Raw genomic sequence first — 19,608 nt, 5'->3', positions numbered from 1 at the left:
TACATCAGAGATATTTATCCTGATCTGTCATAAATGGGTACAATCAATGTCAAAGTTGTGTGTAAAGGCTAAATGTTTCTTATAAATCTTGTCTATTTATTTGCTTAGAGCTATGATATCCAGCCAGATATGAAACAGGAGGGGAGGCAGCTGTATATAGTAAAGTTTATTTTGTAGATGATAGGATAGGGTTGGTATGAGTTAGGAAAATGACAGAGGAGTCTCCATGGGGTATTTCCAGTAGCTCTCCAAGGTCAGACCTCTTTGCACACAAGATCTATGTTTTCTTATAATTAAATACTCATTAAGCCTTGAATCCCCAATTCCTAAGCCAACTACTTTCTTTGTATTTGGAAGGTACTGATTACCGGCCTCAGGTCATTTTGCTCTCCTAGACTGTACACATCATTAAATTTATTTTCAAGGGAACTAAGCAAAAAAGCTGTCTAAATAATTAGCCAGATAACCGAGTAGCCCAAGTTTTCCAGTTCTTGGACTTATTGGATTCCATGCTGCCAAATATGAAAACAAGGGGATAAAACTGTATATTTTTGACACTTCTTAGTGAAGATTGGTGTTAAAAGTTAATGGAGTTACTTTTCATTATCTATTTGGCTTAATTCAATATCAAGAGGTATTCAATCTACCATTAAAAAAAGTTCACAAAATCTAAACAGATTTACTCATTCAATAAATAATTAAGCATGGCTTTTATATTCAAGGCACTGAACAATAGGACCTAGGGTATTTTTCCTGAAGTTCTAAGCCCAGGTAAAGAATCTGCCTGCCAGTGCAGGAGACATGGGTTTGATCTCTAGGTTGGGAAGATGCCCTGGATATCTAAATGGCATCCCTCTCCAGTATTCTTGCCTGGAAAATCCAATGGACAGAGGAGTCTGGTGGGCTACAGTCCACATGGGGTCACAAAGAGTTAGACATGACTTAGTGACTAAACAACAATGAAGGGAGAATAACAATAGTGACAATATAATACTCATAATATTATTATCATTATAAATGAAGGTGTACCATGCACTAGGCATTGTTTTAAGTAATTAAAATGCCTTACATTTATATTGTAAAATGGTTCTATTGTTAACTTATTTTAGAGATAAGAATACTGAGACACAGAGAATTTGTATAATTTACCAGGATCACATAGCTAGTAACTCATGGAACTAGGATAAAAATTCAGAGGATCTGTGAATCTAAAACACATGCACCAGACCAAGATATACACACTGTAGAAAGTTTAAAAGAAAGGAAAGACTTAAATAGCAATCTAACCAAAGTAAACACAGTGAAATTGATTAGTGTGGTACTATTTCATTTCTCCAGTGGTTTTTTAAAGTTTACAAAATGCCTTTCTTCTGTTGTTACTGTTCATTTTTTAACCAAGTTTAATGTCTAATTTTATTTTATTTGCTCAAAGTACTTTTTAGTTGGGCTTCCCAGGTGGTACTAGTGGTAAAGAACTCACCTGCCAATGCAGGAGACATCAGAGACGCCCACCCGTTTGATCCCCAGATCTGGAAGATCCCCTGGTGAAGGAGGGCATGGCAACTAACTCCAGTATTCTTGCTTGGAGAATCCCATGGACAGAGGAGCCTGTCAGGCTACAGTCCATAGGGCCACAAAGAATCAGACATGACTAAAGTGTCTTAGGACAGCACAGCACAGCACACACACAGAACACACTTTTTAGTTAGGAATATTTGTAATATTTTTAGTATAAAGAAATGTATCTGTCCTAAGGAGGCTATAAATGTCTCTTTTCCTAAACAGTAAAGGACAATATAAAAACATTCTCAATAGTTCTCAAGGATCAGCTAAATTGAGGAGAACCTGAGGAGGATTAGAGAAGAGGAAGAGTTAGGTGACTGGGCTGGTACATCGGCCTTACGGCTGTGTGGGTGATTGGTCTATCCAGGCCATGATTGGCACCACACCTGGCCAACAAGACAGCTCTGAGACAGTCAGCCTTTCTGATACCCCAGAGGCCTTGTCATTAAGGGCTGACAAACTGGGGAGAGTGATGTAACCTTACCTCTTATGTTGATAAGTGGAGTCTTGTCTGCATATTCCTGAATGTAGAGCTAACTAAAACAAAACTTTAAAAATAAATAAGCACAAAACTTCGACTCCACTTTAGGGGTGGCTCAAACAGCATGCAATTTGTGCAGTTACCCAGGGCTCTGTGTTTAGAAGGGCTTGTTTTTGGGTAACTACTTAGCTATCACTGTTCTGAAATACTACATTTTGAACAAGAGTTGCACATCTTCACTGGGCTCAGAAATCATTTAATTGGTCCTTCCCCTTGTAAGGCTAGTATATTGCAAAAAAAAAAAAATCTTAATCTGAAAGTGCCATTTATATGTTTCTAATTTTAATCAGTTTTCCTAACTGATTCATGTGGAAAGAAAAACAAAAATTCTGCTCCCAGCCCAGTATCTAAAAATTGAGAAAGATAAAACAGAAACATTTAATAAGAATGACTCTTCTTTCATTTCTGTTTGTCCTTCAAGGAGCAATCTGATTATTTTTTAAAGTAATTATTTTAAAACCAGAAACTAATGGCAAAGTCAAATAGCAGGCTGAAGGTGTCATAATTACATCCTGAGAAACACATCCTCCTGTCGTTTACAGGTATAAGTGCTGTTGCCAGGAGCCATGACTCAGGCACCCAGCAGTGGTGGCTCTTGCTTCTGTTTCTCCTGGCTTTTCTCTCTTCCTATCATTGTCACAGTGACAAGGCTTATTTCCAGCTTCCCACTGGGTCCTGCCTCCCACTGGAGGCTATAGTCCTCAAAGTCAACTGCCACATAAAGCTTAATACCTGGGAATTCTGATATACATAGACACCTAATTTTATACACATACACAAATGTCATGCATTTAATGAAAGTTGCTATTCTAAATTTGTAGAACAGCAAAGGTAATTACATTTTAGAAGTAGAAGGACTTGGCAATTGGTTTATGCCATTTACAGCCTTTTAAAATTGTTTTTAGTTTTTGTTATTGTCACTGTTTTACTGATAAGAAAAGTCAAACCAAGAGCTGTGGTAGCATTAGACAAAGTTAGAATAATTAAGGTTGTTGTTTAGTTGGCAAGTTGTGTCTGAATCTTTGGCGACCCCATGGCCTGTAGCCTACCAGGCTCCTCTGTCCGTGGGATTTTCCAGTTATGAACACCAGAGTGGGTTGTGATTTCTTTCTCCAATAGTTAATGTTATGTTGGAGTTTATGGTCACAGTCAATCTAAAACTCCGGTCTCCGGACTCAAACTCATGACTATTTTTCCATTGCTTATATCTTTAATACTCAACGTGAAGATTCAGGAGAAAAGGGAATTTGTCTGTTTATTTGTGTGTCTCATACAAAGACCTGAAAACCAAGCTGGCCTACTGTTTAAACAAATAATTATTGAAACAAAGCCATATTCATTTGTTTACATATGGTCTATGGCTGCTTTTGCACTACAATAGCAGTGTTAAGTAATTGCAATGACAACCAAATTCGGCAAAGTGGAATATATTTACTATTTGGTCCATTCAGTTCAGTTCAGTCGCTCAGTCATGTCCAACTCTTTGTGACCCCATGGACTGCAGCACACCAGACTTCCCTGTCCATCACCAACTCCCAGAGCTTCATTTGGTCCATTGCCAGAAGTATTTTGACCCCTATTAGAGCTACTAGAATGTAAGCTATAGAAAGCTTCTTGAAAATCTGACTTGGGACCTTCCCAATGCTGAGATCAGTGTTTGGCACAAAATAATTTTTAAACTAAATTAGTAGGCTAGCTTAGCTGGTAAAGAATCCACCTGCAATGCAGGAGACCCTGGTTCGATTCCTGGGTGAGGAAGATCCGCTGAAGAAGGGATAGGCAAAGAGTTGAACAAGACTGAGTGACTAAGCACAAGCACATGGATACCACATAATCCAGAATGAATAAGACTAGTTAAATGAGACTAGATAAACAGCAGATATAACATGGATCTGCTTGCTGCTGCTGCTGCTAAGTTGCTTCAGTCATGTCCAACTCTGTGCGACCCTATAGACGGCAGCCCACCAGGCTCCCCCGTCCCTGGGATTCTCCAGGCAAGAATACTGGAGTGGGTTGCTATTTCCTTCTCCAGTGCATGAAAGTGAAAAGTGAAAGTGAAGTCACTCAGTCGTGTCCGACTCTTAGCAACCCCATGGACTGCAGCCCACCAGGCTCCTCCATCCATGGGATTTTCCAGGCAAGAGTACTGGAGTGGGGTGCCATTGCCTTCTCCATAAAATGGGTCATTCGGTTTCAAAATTTCATAATTCTAAGATGTATGGTGCTGTAATAACTTCTAATTCAATTGCTGGGTGCTATAAGCAATTTAATGATCTAAAAAAAAACCAGTTACGTATAAAGATAGAACCAATTTATAGCCCTAAGGCAATGTGAATTTTTTTGTTATTATTTATAGAAGTACTGTAGAAACTCCACTTTCATGTGATGCCCACATAGCTGTGGTTGAAAAGGCACAACCTATTCTTAATAAAGTGAAGATAGATCATTTCTAGAAGGCAAACTAAATGAATTTCTACCTGCCCATCATCTATGCAGTTTTCTGGGTTGTAGCTTTGCAGAAATACTTATTCAAATCCCCATATTTAAATAGCTTAATTGAGAAAACAGATTAGCTCCTCAAATGTCTAGGTTGTTACATATAGAAATTACTTACATTTGATGTTTAAGGCAACAAAAAGGAAATCTAGAACCTACTCGTTTGAACTATAGTGAGAAATGGGTACTTCAAACCGATGATCCATTTATGTAGTTAGCATCTTTAAAAAATACCAGTGGAAGGAAATAGCTATCTAAAGGGTATGTAATGAGTCTAAGCTTTGCAGCCCTCAAGTCTGGAACTTTTAAAAATCAAAATATAGTAGGTCTGGGTTTGATTTTCTCAAGCTACATCCAACTTTCAACTCTAGGGACAGCTGTCATTACAGTCTACTAGACATCCTTAATCACATTGCTTCCTAGACTTCTTAGCTTTGTTTTAATCTTCACTATTGTCCTTTAATGTTATTTTCCCCCCCTATATTTAAAAAAAAAAACAATGAATATACTTCACAGAACATTTGCACAGAAAGCTTTCTTACAAAAAGGATCCAAAATTGCTATTAAATACATCTTGAATATGAAGTAAATTTGAAATATTCATGAAAGCAAATATTAAAAATAAATTTAAAATACATTTGCAAAAATATCTGAAATGATCAGTGATGTTGTATACATATATGTCAACTAACCTTGCATGGAGCTATCTGTAAAATGGGAGAGTTGAATTAATTATTTCTACATCCATTTGAAGCTATTATTTTCTTCATTAAATAAATTCATTTATTGATTTATGACAAAATACTTTCAAATAGAATATAAAGTGATTAGCAAAAATAACTTAAATAATTAATTAGGGAGAAAGGTCAATATGCAATTATTGTGTTTTTTTTGTTTTAAGAAAAGAATCAAGTTGCTGAAAGTAAGCATATATCCTAAATCTTGATTTCATGGTGAATAGAAAGAGTTAAGGAAAGGCAGTCAGTTATATAACTCACAAGATGTAAGAGGAAATAGCCTATAAAATCTTCAGGAAAGAGTTTATGAATTTGGACTTTGCAATTAAAAAGAGTATTGAAAATGCATGTTAAAGAGTTGATAATGTAGGTAGACTAAAAAGTAGCTTTGAATAACTCTGGACCTTGGTAATGTAATAAATGATGTTCTAGAAAAAAAATTTTTTTAATTCAGTGAAAAATCTTTTTTCTTAATCTAACTTTGAAAAGAAAATGTTACTTGCAAATGATTTTTAAAAGCCTTTGCTGGATTTTTCTAATAAAGAAACTCATCATTGTCCTAAAGGAAGAAATGAGTATTCGCTCCTGCCACCCCCCCCACCCCCACCCCCCACACCCCACCACCACCACCCCTGCCCCAACCTCGGACGTTTCTGCAGAGTCCAGGGCTTCTGGGTGATGCCTTAGGGGACAAGTTAGCTTGCTTCTTTAACAGAATAGCAACTTCTCCTTTATGTGATTTTTATATTCTTTATGTGAGATTACAGGTGGAAAAAAAATAATTCCACCATTTTAAAATAATAGTTAACCACTGACACAGTTTTGTGACTATTCACATCCTAGCATACACATTGATGCTGGGAGAAAGGTTAGAATCAATGAGACATGTTTTGATATCCTAAAAGGAAAAAGAAATTTCAAAAGGAATTCAGATCACTAATGGTATGAATGACTATAATTCTGCCATGGGGACAAATGACTCTGAAATTCAAACTTTCAACAGAGGATAAATTATCCTAGGTCAGACCTAGGAGAGAAGACATCTGTATCACATTTTAGCTATGTGACCTTGGGCCAAGTTGTTTTAACTTTCTAGGCCTTCAGTTTCACGTCAGCAAAATGATAATAATGTAAAGATGAAATAAGTTAATAAAGTGCCTGGTACATAACAAACATTTACCAGGACCCAACTTCCTTCTCAGTAGCAAATTAAGGACCAGTGACCGCAATCCTTAATTCCCTGTCCAGTTCACTTTCCATGATACTTCATGTCATATAGATAACATTGTTTTAAACTGAGAATATTAAGTACATTAAAAAAAAAGCCTCTTCCAAAATCAATCTCTTCACATTTTTAATAATGCAGGGAAGGAGCTTGAAGTTGGTCCACAGAGATTTTCATGAACCAAAGGGTTATTTTTAATTGGATTTTGTGCCTGTTGTTATGGAAATTATTGTTTCATGGATAAAGCTTTATGATTTCACTGCAAGATCAAGCCCAGAATGGGGTATAATGATGATATCACCCTTATGCTTCTTTTTCTTGACAAAACACTTAAATTAAGAGAATGGGAGTGAGACTGCTTCAAAAGCACACATTTCTAAGAAAAAAAAAAGATCCACCATATAAAAATATCTTTAAAAATGATATATTCTCTTTTCAAAGATCAAAACTCAGAATGGTCTTTGCTGCCAGTAGGATGCTAAGATTCTGCAGAGTTATTAAACACTTCACTGTTGAAACTAGAAAGAGTTCCTTTGATCCTGGAACTTGCTTTCAACATTTGGTCTCAAAGCATTTTTGCAATTGTTGAACTGCAGTTGTTGAACAGGCTTCCTCTAGTTATTTAGTGATCAATCTCTCCAAACTCTTCTATCTAGACTAGTTTTTATTCATGTGTCCAGAGGCATGTTTCTCTAAAGAAACAAAAAGAAATGCTTACTAATCTTAATGATGGTTCTATTTAAAATTGAAAGTGTTAGTCTCTCAGTTGTGTCCAACTCTTTGCAACCCCATGGACTGTAGCCCATCAGGCTCCTCTGTCCATAGAATTCTCCAGGCCAGAATGCTGGTGTGGGTAGCCATTCCCTTTACCAGGGGATCTTCCCAACTCAGCAATTGAACCCGTGTCTCCTGCATTACAGGTGAATTCTTTACCATCTGAGCCACCAGAGAAACCCACAACAGGAGGCAATTCATCCTGCAAAATTTAACTTATATCACTGGCTCATTTTAAGCAAACCTCAAACAAGGAAGAGAGAACTTGTTTCATCAATAACATCCTAAGAGAGAAATCAGGATAGTAGTCTGCAGTATTAAAACAGTCATTTCTTGTTGGACAGACTGCTGAGGTTTCTTCTAGTACTTAATTCCCTATTTTTCTTTCTTCTTTTCTCTCTCTTTTTTCTTGGCTTTTTCATACACCATCCTATGATCCTTGGACACTGGCTAGATTGTCTGATAGAATTTGGTGGAAGAAATTGTGAACCCCACCCTGATCCTGAATCAATTGAGTCATGTAACTAAATGTCATGTCTTTAGTCATTTTAGTTTACCAAGAAATGTCAGTACATTTAAAAAAAAAAAAGGAGGTGGGGAAATACATCACCAAAAAATATTTCATTAATAACTTCATGATTTTTTTAAATGAATCAAAATATCAGATTATTAGCAAGGCTTATTTTTAATAAAACATTTTCAGTTGTATTAAAAGTTCTTTTTTTCCCCTTCCTTTGTTTTTATGTCTAAGAGAGACATTTGTCCAATTTATTATTTCAATAATGTCAACAGATACTTTCTGGTATAATCTCTCTGTCCTGCTGCTGCTGCTGCTGCTGCTAAGTCGCTTCAGTCGTGTCCAACTCTGTGCGACCCAATAGACGGTAGCCCACCAGGCTCCTCTGTTCATGGGATTCTCAAGGCAAGAACACTGGAGTGGGTTGCCATTTCCTTCTCCAATGCATGCATGCGAGCTAAGTTGCTTCAGTCGTGTCCAACTCTGTGCGACCCCATAGACGGCAGCCCACCAGGCTCCTCTGTCTATGGGATTCTCCAGGCAAGAGTACTGGAGTGGGTTGCCATTTCCCTCTCCTAAGCCAACTTAAATTCAACTTGCACAGGTTTACATAGGTTCACTTGCAATTACTTTTCCAGTTGCTTACACTTCTGGCTCTTTTTCCTCTGGTCCTTAGCTGGAAATCACCTCCTGGTACCACTGCTTAATCATTTTTTCCCCTCCCACCCAACACTTGGCCCTTTATGGGCAGTGTTCTTGACTTTCTTCACTTCCTAAGAGTCAGTACTTTTACCTATACCCACTCTCTGGGCCTTCACTAGTTCTCAGACACAACATTCCAGAAATTTAAAAACCTGGTGAATAATGAAGGTACATGATATAAGTGCAAAGAGCAGTCGTCACACAATCTAATACCCAGAGCAACCTCCTTGCCAGGGCCTAATCAACCAGGCGCCGTTTATTGAAAATTATTAGCTAATGGCCTAGGGTCAGATCTCTCCCCAAGGTCAGAAGATGTCTTATGACTGTTATCTACTTCATTAGCCAAAAAAAAAAAAAGAAAAAGAAAAAAGAGATAGTGCAAAACAAGAAAATTTCTGAGTTTCTGAGAGAGGGAAAATTTTGTGCAAATTTGGGAGCATTGCTGTGTTGAGTGTGCCTATTTATGACAACAGGTGCATTTGTTTATGTTTGATTGATGCATAATGTTAAAGATTCTTCTTAAACTGTTACACCTGAATATCTATTAACTGGTGATTTTCCTTGCTTGCTGTGACTCTAATGGGCTTGAGAATTGATCCAGCCAGTCTCTCCTCCCTCTGTCTTTTTCTCTCCTCTTTCCTTCATTCCTTTCTCTCCTCTCTCTCCTCCCTCTCCCTTGCTTCCCCCCTTTCTTTCTCTCTTTCTCTCACTCTCTGTGAGGTTCATTTGCTTGACTGATTCTGAGTGTCCATAATGACTGTTTGGCATATTCTACAGGCAAAGGTCCCGAGACCCTTTTTGCTGGCTATAACCTCAATGATAACGAATGGCACACAGTGCGTGTGGTTCGTCGAGGAAAAAGTTTAAAGTTAACGGTGGATGACCAGCAGGCCATGACAGGTAAAGCCCTATCACCTTTGCCTTTGTTGAAGCTTTAGACTTTCCTATTTCTTGCAGGTGACCTTGAAAACCAAATGAATAACTTGAAGCTAATAGACACAGTTCATTTCTTATTCAAATTCTTCCAGCAGCAATTAAATTTAATAAGCTGCATGTTGTTTTCTTTTCTCTCAAATGAGCAACAATTATTTGTCATGTTTCTTTCCATTTAATAATTCAAGAAGTTATAATATATTTTAATTTTATGCTTTGATAAATATCTCAGGGCTTCATAAAATATTGAAGTTACTGTTTGGAGGCCAATTCCTGTTCAGTTTCCTTGTTATATATTTAGGGGATGAACAGCAGCAAGGTATACTTTTTACCTTCTGGATACATTGATAGATATGCTGGCATTCTGTCAGGTGAACTGCTTTTTATTCTAAGCTATGATAGATCATTTTTGGCCATTTAGCTCTGTTGGTTAAGCTCTAATGCTAAGAATGTCAAGTTCAGCCCCTGATTTGTGGATTTCTGACTGAGGTGAGGAATATAAAGGCCCACGCCAGAGACAGAGGGAAACCAAATGAAAGAGGAATTGGCTCACCTTTATTCTCTCTGCTGAAAATAACTTCAAGCATATGACCCGCTGGGATATTAGCTCCCTGTTTTTCAAGAGAACATCTTCCTGTTAATTATTTTAGTGCAATGCAGGATGGTCCTTGTGCATCACAGAAGTGTCTGTTCTACATTCAGTCTCAAGGGGGTTTCCATTCTCAGAGATGAGGTGGTTATATCAATGAAGAAATAATGTGTATGAGATTTTAACTTTTAAGAGAATCATTCCACAATTTAAATGAAGCAAACTACCAACCCACAGATCTTTTACTGTCTCGTATTTCGTTAGCCCTTTATGGCTTTCCAAAACTTTTGTCTTCATGTGAGAGCAAACTTACTTTGTTTCAGAATCATCTGAAGAGCTTTAAAAGGATCATTTCCTGGCCAGACACCACAGAAAGTGTGAGAGGAGACCATTATTATTATTTCTTAAAATCTCTCCAAAGAACTCTAATGCAGCTGGCCTATGGATTGGCATTTAAAAACCGCTGCTATGTTATGCCATTTTATTCTCCCAGGAAGAAAATCAACCAGGGACTCATTAGTATAAGGCTTTATACAAAATTGCCAAACATAAGAAGTCTCTAAAGAAACTGTGTGAACTTAGGGAAGGAAAACAGAATTTTTATAGGGCTTTGGCAGGAGTGTCAGCTGAAGTTCAGCTAGTTTTGGTAAAGGCAGTTCTTGGAAGAGGTGTAAATTGTTTTTGTAGATTAGCATCCATTGTTTGGACAGTCTGGCTTTTATCAAAAGGGACAGAAATTAGGGTCTAAGGTCATGTATAAGAGGTTGGGAAGAAATAACTGCCAGAGACAAGGACATGTGAAGGTCACATTAGAACATTCTTTAGTCCCTTAAGTTTGTCTCAAATCTCATACAGCCCTATGACATTGATAGGGTAGATGCATTCTCATTTTATAGATGAGGAAGCTGAGATTCAAAGAGGTAAAATGACATGTTACTTTGAAGTGCCATTGTTACCAGAACGGAGAGAGAGTCTAGGTTTGGTTTTTTTTTTTTTTTTAATTGTGTTTATTTGTTAACTTAAAAAAAATATTTGTTTTTAGCTCATGGTTCATTTATTTATATTTATTAATATCCTTATATATATATGACTATGATGAGTACTTTCTCAGATATAGCATGATTTTATGAAGACTTTATATATATATATAAACACATATCAAAATCACATGGTAACTTATCATCTGGGAAGTATATGACGTACTAAAAGGTTGAGTAAACAATTCATGTTCTTGAGGTTCAGAAGAGCTTAAAGATTTCAGGAATAGCTGAGGCAATCAATAATATTTGAAGGCTATAAAGAAAGGATAATACAGATAAGATTATGTGGAGAAGGGTAGAATGGCTTGGACGAGGCTAGACAGACTAGTGTTCAGGCAGCAGAGAAGGTTTGTTTTGTTTCATGTAAGCACAGGACAGCTGGCATGGCTAGAATGGCCTTGGATGCCAATAGGTCAGTGCTCCAAATGAAGGAGTTGATATTTCACGGGTTTTCAGGCAGTCAGGATGTCACTGCATTTAACCTGAAAAATAAGTTAAGAGAATATGTTTTGGGCAATATGAATTCTGTGCAATGTGCTAAATGCTTCAGAATGTAAAGCAGTAAAGTCCTAAACTACAGTGGCTGAAGAAGGTATAGAAACAAAAGACTGGGGCAACACATTTTTAAAAAGTTTTGTTTAGAAATATTTCAAACTTATAAAAAATTTCAAAAGTAAAACAACAGTGATATACTTTTACTATTGTGAGCATGTTATCCCATTTGCTTTGACACTTTCACTCTCTTTTTTTTCTTAGCCAAGTGAGAATAAGTTACATACTTAATAGACCTTCACTCTAAATATTATACTTCAGTGGACATTTTCTAAAGATATGAATATCCCTTTACAGAACAAAGAGCTACTAACTTCAGTAGATTTGGCATTGATGCAATATATTTTATCTGTCCTCTCACCCATATTCCCCTTTCGTCCATTAACCCAATGCTGTCTTTTATAGCATTTTCATCTCTAGCAGAGCACATAGTCTGGGGTCAGACACTGCATTTAGTGTTCATGTCTTTTTAGCCTCCCATTGAAGACATTGCCATAGACTTTCTTTGTCTTTGATTACACTGACAAATTAAAAAGATTGTAAAGTAAAAATTAAAAATAAATAAATAAATAAATTTTTAAAAAAAATAAAAAAAAATAAAAAGATGTATAGTCCTCCAATCTTTTATCCATGTAAAGTCATTCTTTGGGCATATCTGGTGTTTCATGATGATTGAGTTCAGGTTTTAACATTCTTGGATGAAATACCACATTGTTGATTGTGTGATCTTCTTATGGTATCCTGTCTGGGGACAAACGATATCCATATCCTTGACTCATGATTTTAACAGTTGGTCAGTATGTTGCCCACTTTGTCCTTTGTATGATTAATATGTTTTACTCCCTTACAACTAGTAAACTGTCTGCGGAGAGCCATATTAAGACAATGAAAATATCATAATATCTTCCTCAAATATTTGCCCCAGATTATCATCTACTGAAGGTTTTTCCTGATCCAGTCTTTAACACAGTAGTTATAAATGATTATTTCCAAACCCCATTACTCTTCTCACTTTTAGAGGCAATGCTTAGCATTTTACTGTATATAAGAGCTATCGCTTCTTTCTGTTTTCTTTCCTTTTCTTTTCTTCCTTCTTTCCCCATCTTTCTCCTTCTCTCCTTCCCTCCTTTCTTCCTTTCTTTCCTTCCTTCCTTATTGATATGGACCCACACATTTCTGTATTTTCAAATAGTTATACTTAATTATTTTGGTGCTAAAAATGTCCCTATTTGGGCCAGTGTGAGTCCCATGAAGTTGGTCCCTGATCTTGTAACAGGCCTTCACCTCACTTTTTTTTTCCCTCACTTTTTTTGGCAAAACAAAATATTTCAGGCACAACTTTTACTACCATGCCCCATCCCTGGACTGAGACATTTACTTTCTATTTAGTGGAGAATTCGTGTAGGTGGTTGGTATTGGTATGCTCAGCACTGCTTTGCAACCTTTTCAGGAGGCTAAGATGGTAAATACACTCAAGTATAAATACATATACCTGAATATATATAGTTGCTTAGTTTAGTTGCTAAGTCATTTCCAACTCTTTTGTGACCCCATGGACTGTAGCCCACTAGGCTCCTCTGTCCATGGAATTTCCAGGCAAGAATACTGGAGTAGGCTGCCATTTCCTTCTCCAGGGTGTCTTCCTGACCCAGGGATCCAATCCTCATCTCTTGCATTGGCAGGCAAATTCTTTACTGCTGAGCCACCAAGGAAGCCCATAAGTATGTGTGTGTGTGAATTTGCTTTAATATGCTTCTCCACATATATATATACACACAAATACATACATATAAATTACATGTTCACACAAATATACATATACACATATTTTAGAAAACATGAGTTCACACTAGTACAACCATATCTACAGCATTGTTTCTTCCCCCATTTCATGTTTTCATATCTCTTCTTCCAATTTGCAACCTTGGCTCCCAGTGATGTCATTTTCCCATTTGCTCAATCCAGTAACACATCTGTGATAGTTTCAGAATTGCTTTACATTGTCCATCCCACAAGTAATAACCTGACTAAAAGCAATTCAGGATTAATTTGTGATTCTTTTTATTTCTTACTGCCTAAGATTTAATGTATATAGTCAAATACTATTTATAAATAACTTTGATTAGTTTGTTTCTTTTCTTCCTTTCCTTTTCCTTCCTTTCTTAATCTTATTGATTTCAGTTATGTTTATTCCCTCCCATTCTTATGTACTTAATTACACTTTTGTGTAGAACATTAGCCTGCTTTTTAAATCAGTGCAACTATTTTGAATTAGGAAGTGATGAATAGAGTATGAAAATGATGTCATAACAGAAAACTCCAGAAATGTTCCCTAAATGAATTGCCAGCTAATTTTCATTAAAATATAAGATATATCTTTTCAGTTGCATAGATTCCTACAAACTCCTAAATGAATAATTATATTCTACATTAGTGAGTTAACGTCTTCAACTTCCAGTCAAAACATCATTTCTTTGTTTACTGCCATGTGTTTATATACCCTAGTGAACATAATGTTAGGAAGCGGAGTGAATAGATACTTATATGGGTGTAGTTTGTTTATAGAAACAGGAACAAATAAATGATGGATTCAAAGGAGTACTCAGAATTGACACTGTTGGGACATGATTTCTAAGCTAATGTAACATGTTTCCACTCTTCTGCTCCTGGGCATGGCCTGTTTCTTCATGGTAAAGTAACCTATGTCTCCTTGGCTGATTAATTTTGGGAAACTCTGGCACCTATGACTTCATTACGAATTCATAGGCCATTGGCGAAGTTTGGCTCATGATCTGAAAGAAAAAAACAAACAAACTCTTTTTTAAGATTTCCAACTTTGGACAGCAGACACATTTTTTTCACAGATTCTTTTTCCTCCCGCAGGTATTAATAAAATTATAAGTCTGAGTCCACCAACTCAGGGGTGCAAGAAATGGCACATTTATTAATTGCCTTTAATATCAATTTAAATGACACCCCAGGCCTTTCTTCTGGGTTTACAGAATATTTAATCATAGTCATGTGGCCCCTACTCCCACCCACCCTGAATCACGCAAAAGCTCCTGTTGGCTTCTGTCTTCACTGATTCTCACCAAAAATATAGTTCTCCTAGTTTGTCCTTTAAATTATAACCCTATTGCTCCTGTGCTAAGTGGGGCAAAGAGTCTTTGCTGATTCTTGCAGCCTATGAACTATGGTTCAGTCCTCCTATATTGACCTCAGTAATTCTCTCTGAACCCCTGAATCTTATTAGATGACAGGATGTTGGTGCTTAGTACTGCTAAATCTCACCGATGTTCATCTCTCTCCCAGTCAGTGGTAATTGCCTCATGTAGTTCAGACCATCAAGGCATTCTGTTCATTTCGTTTTCCTTTGTTGAACACCTTGCAAACTACACCTTCACAAAAGATTGGAAAAAGCACTGTTTTCCAGAAAGTTGTCTTCCACTTTTTGCCAAGAAAAAGCCTTTGAGGCAAAGTGCTAAAAGGGACTAGGCTAGTTTCTTAGAACTGAAGGAAGAACAAAGTACAGACTAGCATTTCAGTAAATTAGCCTGCTATTTACTCTTTCTCAAAACTGCCAAGGCCTTAGAGCAGAAATTATATTCTATCTTCTTTCTGTTCTGTAGGAGTTGAACATGTTTTCAGTTGTGGAAACCAACCTGTTCTTTCTCAGAGTTAAAAGATGAATGGGCATATAAGCCAAATAAGCACTGATAATTTACCCAAATTATGCAACTCCCTCAGTACCCCACTCCAGCACTTTCCTTCCCCCAGCTCCCAGCATCTTGCTGCTCAGAGCTCAAGACAATGTTTTGGTTTTTTGTTTTTCACAGTAATTTACCTTGATGAGTTTTTACCTGGGTGATTCATATTTGGGAAATTATGTTTTGCCAAAGATATCATGAAAGTCAACAATTCATAACAATAAAAAGTCAGCCTTGAGTTATATGGCATAGAAAGGTTTCCAAAGACACAGTGGACCTTTGCCATTGAGGCTTCAGTTTGGAATGGAATTTTTTTTTTTCAAACATTCTAATGGCCACATGAAACTAGCCATGCCTCAGAAAAGCAATGAAGATTTCTTACTAAATTTTACAGCAAGTTCAGAAATCACTGAACAAGAAAATAAATAAATAAATAAAATCACTGGAGATTCTTCATGCAAAGTCCTATATTTTGATTACATCTTTAAATCAGAGTTTTATAAACTGTTAAGTTGAAAACAATACAGTACATACTCAGGCCATTCTTGGGAATGTCTAACTGCACTGAGGCTCATGAGGATAAGCAGTTGCCAGCAAAGAAACCCCAGAAGAGAGACATTCCCCAGGACTCTGATGAGAAAGTGTCCTATACACTATTTGGTATCCCAAAGTAGGGAGTTTTGGGGTTTCAATTTATCACCTAAACTGTCAAAAAAATAATCTAGAATTATGTGTTTTGTATGTGTGTATATGTCCTTCATTGAATGCTATTCACCGCATATCCAGTTACCCAAGCCTGGAAGAAGTCATCATTATCATATCCCTCTTCTCCAGCATTCTATACATTATTAGTAAATCCTGAAATTATATCGGCAAAATTGTCTAATTTTGTCCATGGTTTTCCATTTCTAACATAAACAGTCTACTTCAAATTGTCTCGTCTATTATATCCACATCAGAAAGATTAAATACACATACACACACAGTTTCATGGCTCATGTCTGCCTAAAACCCTTCAGTAGCTCCTAATATAATCAGGAGACACTGTGGTTTCTGACCTCTTACTCTTCCGATCTCATCTGAGCACTAACCTCACCTGCTTATGCCTCTCCAGCCACACTCCCTGGCTCTTTCTCTCCCTCGTGCCTCTGTTGATCTGTTTTTCCTTTCTGAAATCCACCTTTCCATTCCTATCTTACAGTTTTTAATGTGGCTTTTCATTTTTTAGTCCTTCAATTTTAACTTAAATATCCACTCAAGCACTTGCCCGCATCCCATATTTACCAGCACAATTTGCTGGGTATCAAATACCTGGCATTTTTCTCAGTTTTATCATTATATAGTTAATTACTTTCTTACCTGGTTTTGTCTATTTTCCCTCAATAGACCATGAATTTTGTGAAAATAGGAGCCAAGTCTGGTCCTCTCAACATTATTTCTTACTTGCCTAATATAGCACCTGACTCATGCATATAGCCCACTCTCAGTAATTTTCAAAGCCTTTTAGTGAATCAATGAATCGATCTAAGGCTCTGGCCGGGGGTGGTGGATCATTTTGTTCTGCAACAGAAATGTAACCCAACTCAGAGTAGGACCCAACATAAAATAGTAGCTCTTGCTATCTGTTTTGGTAAAAAGATTTGATTTAGAAATTGAGCTTTGTATACAAATGACACAAGCCAGAAGTTTGACTCTTAATGGAGATTATCATCAACCTGGATACCAGACACTTTCATCAGAAGCATTTGCTAATTCCAAATTCTCCTTTCCACTAAATGTCTAGGAAATATGCTGCGTTCCTTAATGAGTGAAGTCTTAACAATATTTCTCCTTCAGTGTCCTTTATGTTTTGTTAGTCAATATGTGTACACAACAGTAGAGGTGGCTACATTGCTGACTGAGGATTAAACATTAGAATAAATTCTGAAAAATAAAGGATTTTTAAGAGGCAGCCATTAATGTTTTCTTAGTCAGTGGATAATGGCTTTAAGGTGTTAATTCTCCTTCATAAGAAAGCATATCTGCCATTACTGTCAAGGCGATTTATATATGCTTATTAAAGGAAGAATAGGCTTTTGAACATGGGCCATAATGATTTTTCTTGTAATTGGGCCATGGTTGCTCCAGTGCTGTTTTACTACTTTTTTATTATTTATGGTCTGCATACATATTCTATTCCTTTGAGAAAAGAAAACAGACATTACATATTATTTTTATCACTGACGTTCTTTCTCAGTTCTGCTGAACAATGTGCTTTCGTCTTTCAGCACTGCCAATAAATGGACAATTTAGAGTAATATATAATTTCAAGTATTAGAAATTTTTTTTTGGATATTCCCTTACTATCAGTTGGCTCATTCATGTAGCTTTTAAAAAGAAACTTGATAGTTTCAGGATCTGGGTGGGTCCACCAGGTTAAGACTTAGATTTTAATATAATGAAAAAGATAAAATAATCAATATAAGGAAATGTAAAAGCCCAAGTCATTTTTTTTTACCTTTGCAGATTCTTCATTCTATATAGCTTACTAATTCAATGTTACTGGCACCACTAGAGATTTGTATTTGAAAGTGATTAAAGGTTAATTTTGAAGCTTCCCTGGTGGCTCAGATGGTAAAGCGTCTGCCTGCAATGCGGGAGACCCGGGTTTGATTTGATACCAAAGAGGTAGTGCCACACAGAGTAGTATCAAGGTCACTGAATAAAAGAACTGAAGAAGGGGATAAAAATGGTGTCATAGCATAAATCACAGCAAAATCCTCTATGACCCACCTCCCAGAGTAATGGAAATAAAAGCAAAAATAAACAAATAGGACTGAATTAAACTTAAAGCTTTTGCACAATGAAGGAAACTGTAAGCAAGGTAAAAAGACAGCCTTCAGAATGGGAGAAAATAATAGCAAATGAAGCAACTGACAAAGAATTAATCTCAAAAATATACAAGCAGCTCCTGCAGCTTAATTCCAGAAAAATAAACAACCCAATCAAAAAATAGGCCAAAGAACTAAACAGACATTTCTCCAAAGAAGACATACAGATGGCTAACAAACACATGAAAAGATGCTCAACATCACTCATTATCAGAGAAATGCAAATCAAAACCACAATGAGGTATCATCTCACGCCAGTCAGAATGGCTGCTATTCAAAAGTCTACAAACAATAAATGCTGGAGAGGGAGTGGAGAAAAAGGAACCCTTTTACACTGTTGGTGGGAATGTAAACTAGTAGAGCCACTATGGAGAACAATGTGGAGATTCCTTAAAAAACTGGAACTATAACTGCCATATGACCCAGCAATCCCACTGCTGGGTATACACACTGAGGAAACCAGAATTGAAAGAGACACGTATACCCCAATGTTTATTGCAGAACTGTTTACCAATAGCCAGGACATGGAAGCAACCTAGATGTCCATCAGCAGATGAATGGATAAGAAAGCTATGGTACATATACACAATGGAGTATTACTCAGCCATTAAAAAGAATGTATTTGAATCAGTTCTAAGGAGGTGGCTGAAACTGGAGCCTATTATACAGAGTGAAGTAAGTCAGAAAGAAAAACACCAATACAGTATATTAAGGCATTTTATATGGAATTTAGAAAGATGGTAATGATGATCCCTATATGTGAGACAGCAAAAAAGACACAGAGATAAAGAACAGACTTTTGGACTCTGTGTGAGAAAGCGAGGGTGGGATGATTTGAGAGAATAGCATTGAAACATGTATATTACTATATGTGAACCCTGCATGAGACAGGGTGCTCAGGGCTGGTGCACTGGGATGACCCTGAGGGATGGGATGGGGAGGGAGGTGAGAGGGGGTGTTCAGGATGGGGAACACATGTACACCCATGGCGGATTCATGTCACTGTATGGTAAAAACCACTACAATATTGTAACCTAATTAGCCTCCACTTAAAATTAATTAATTAATTTATAAAATGAGGTCATAGGAGAAACCAGAATTTCTAAGGATTTAATATTATTGTTATCGAATTGTAGCTTGATCTGCTCGCCACATGATAGGCCAATAATCGGGAGACAAGGTGCTGAGGCAAGGAATAGCAACTTTATTCAGAAAGCCAGGCATCAGAGACGATGGCAGACTAGTGTCCTAGAGTCTTGTCGGGTCTGAATGCCAGTTTCCTAGTTTCTTTTACAGAACAGAGAGGGTGAGGAGGTACCTAAGTAAAGTAAAAAGGCCAAAATTCTTGCAAAATATTTCCTG

General features: G+C 36.9%; 1 protein-coding gene across 19 annotated transcripts in view; it reads left to right on the top strand.

Moving 5' to 3' along the window:
- The window catches only part of NRXN1 (neurexin 1), a 1,211,037-nt gene that overhangs the window by 581,721 nt on the left and 609,708 nt on the right, over positions 1 to 19,608 (top strand). For all 19 annotated transcript variants that reach the window (XM_040224802.1, XM_040224806.1, XM_040224800.1 and 16 more), the window contains one exon: positions 9,333 to 9,455. In XM_040224802.1, coding sequence (XP_040080736.1) covers positions 9,333 to 9,455 — 123 coding nt within the window. The remainder of the gene's footprint in view (positions 1 to 9,332; positions 9,456 to 19,608) is intronic.

The sequence above is a fragment of the Oryx dammah genome, unplaced genomic scaffold (genome assembly GCF_014754425.2).
Source record: "Oryx dammah isolate SB20612 unplaced genomic scaffold, SCBI_Odam_1.1 HiC_scaffold_25, whole genome shotgun sequence".
Classification (NCBI taxonomy): Eukaryota; Metazoa; Chordata; class Mammalia; order Artiodactyla; family Bovidae; genus Oryx; species Oryx dammah.
This window is presented reverse-complemented; position numbering and strand designations above follow the sequence as displayed.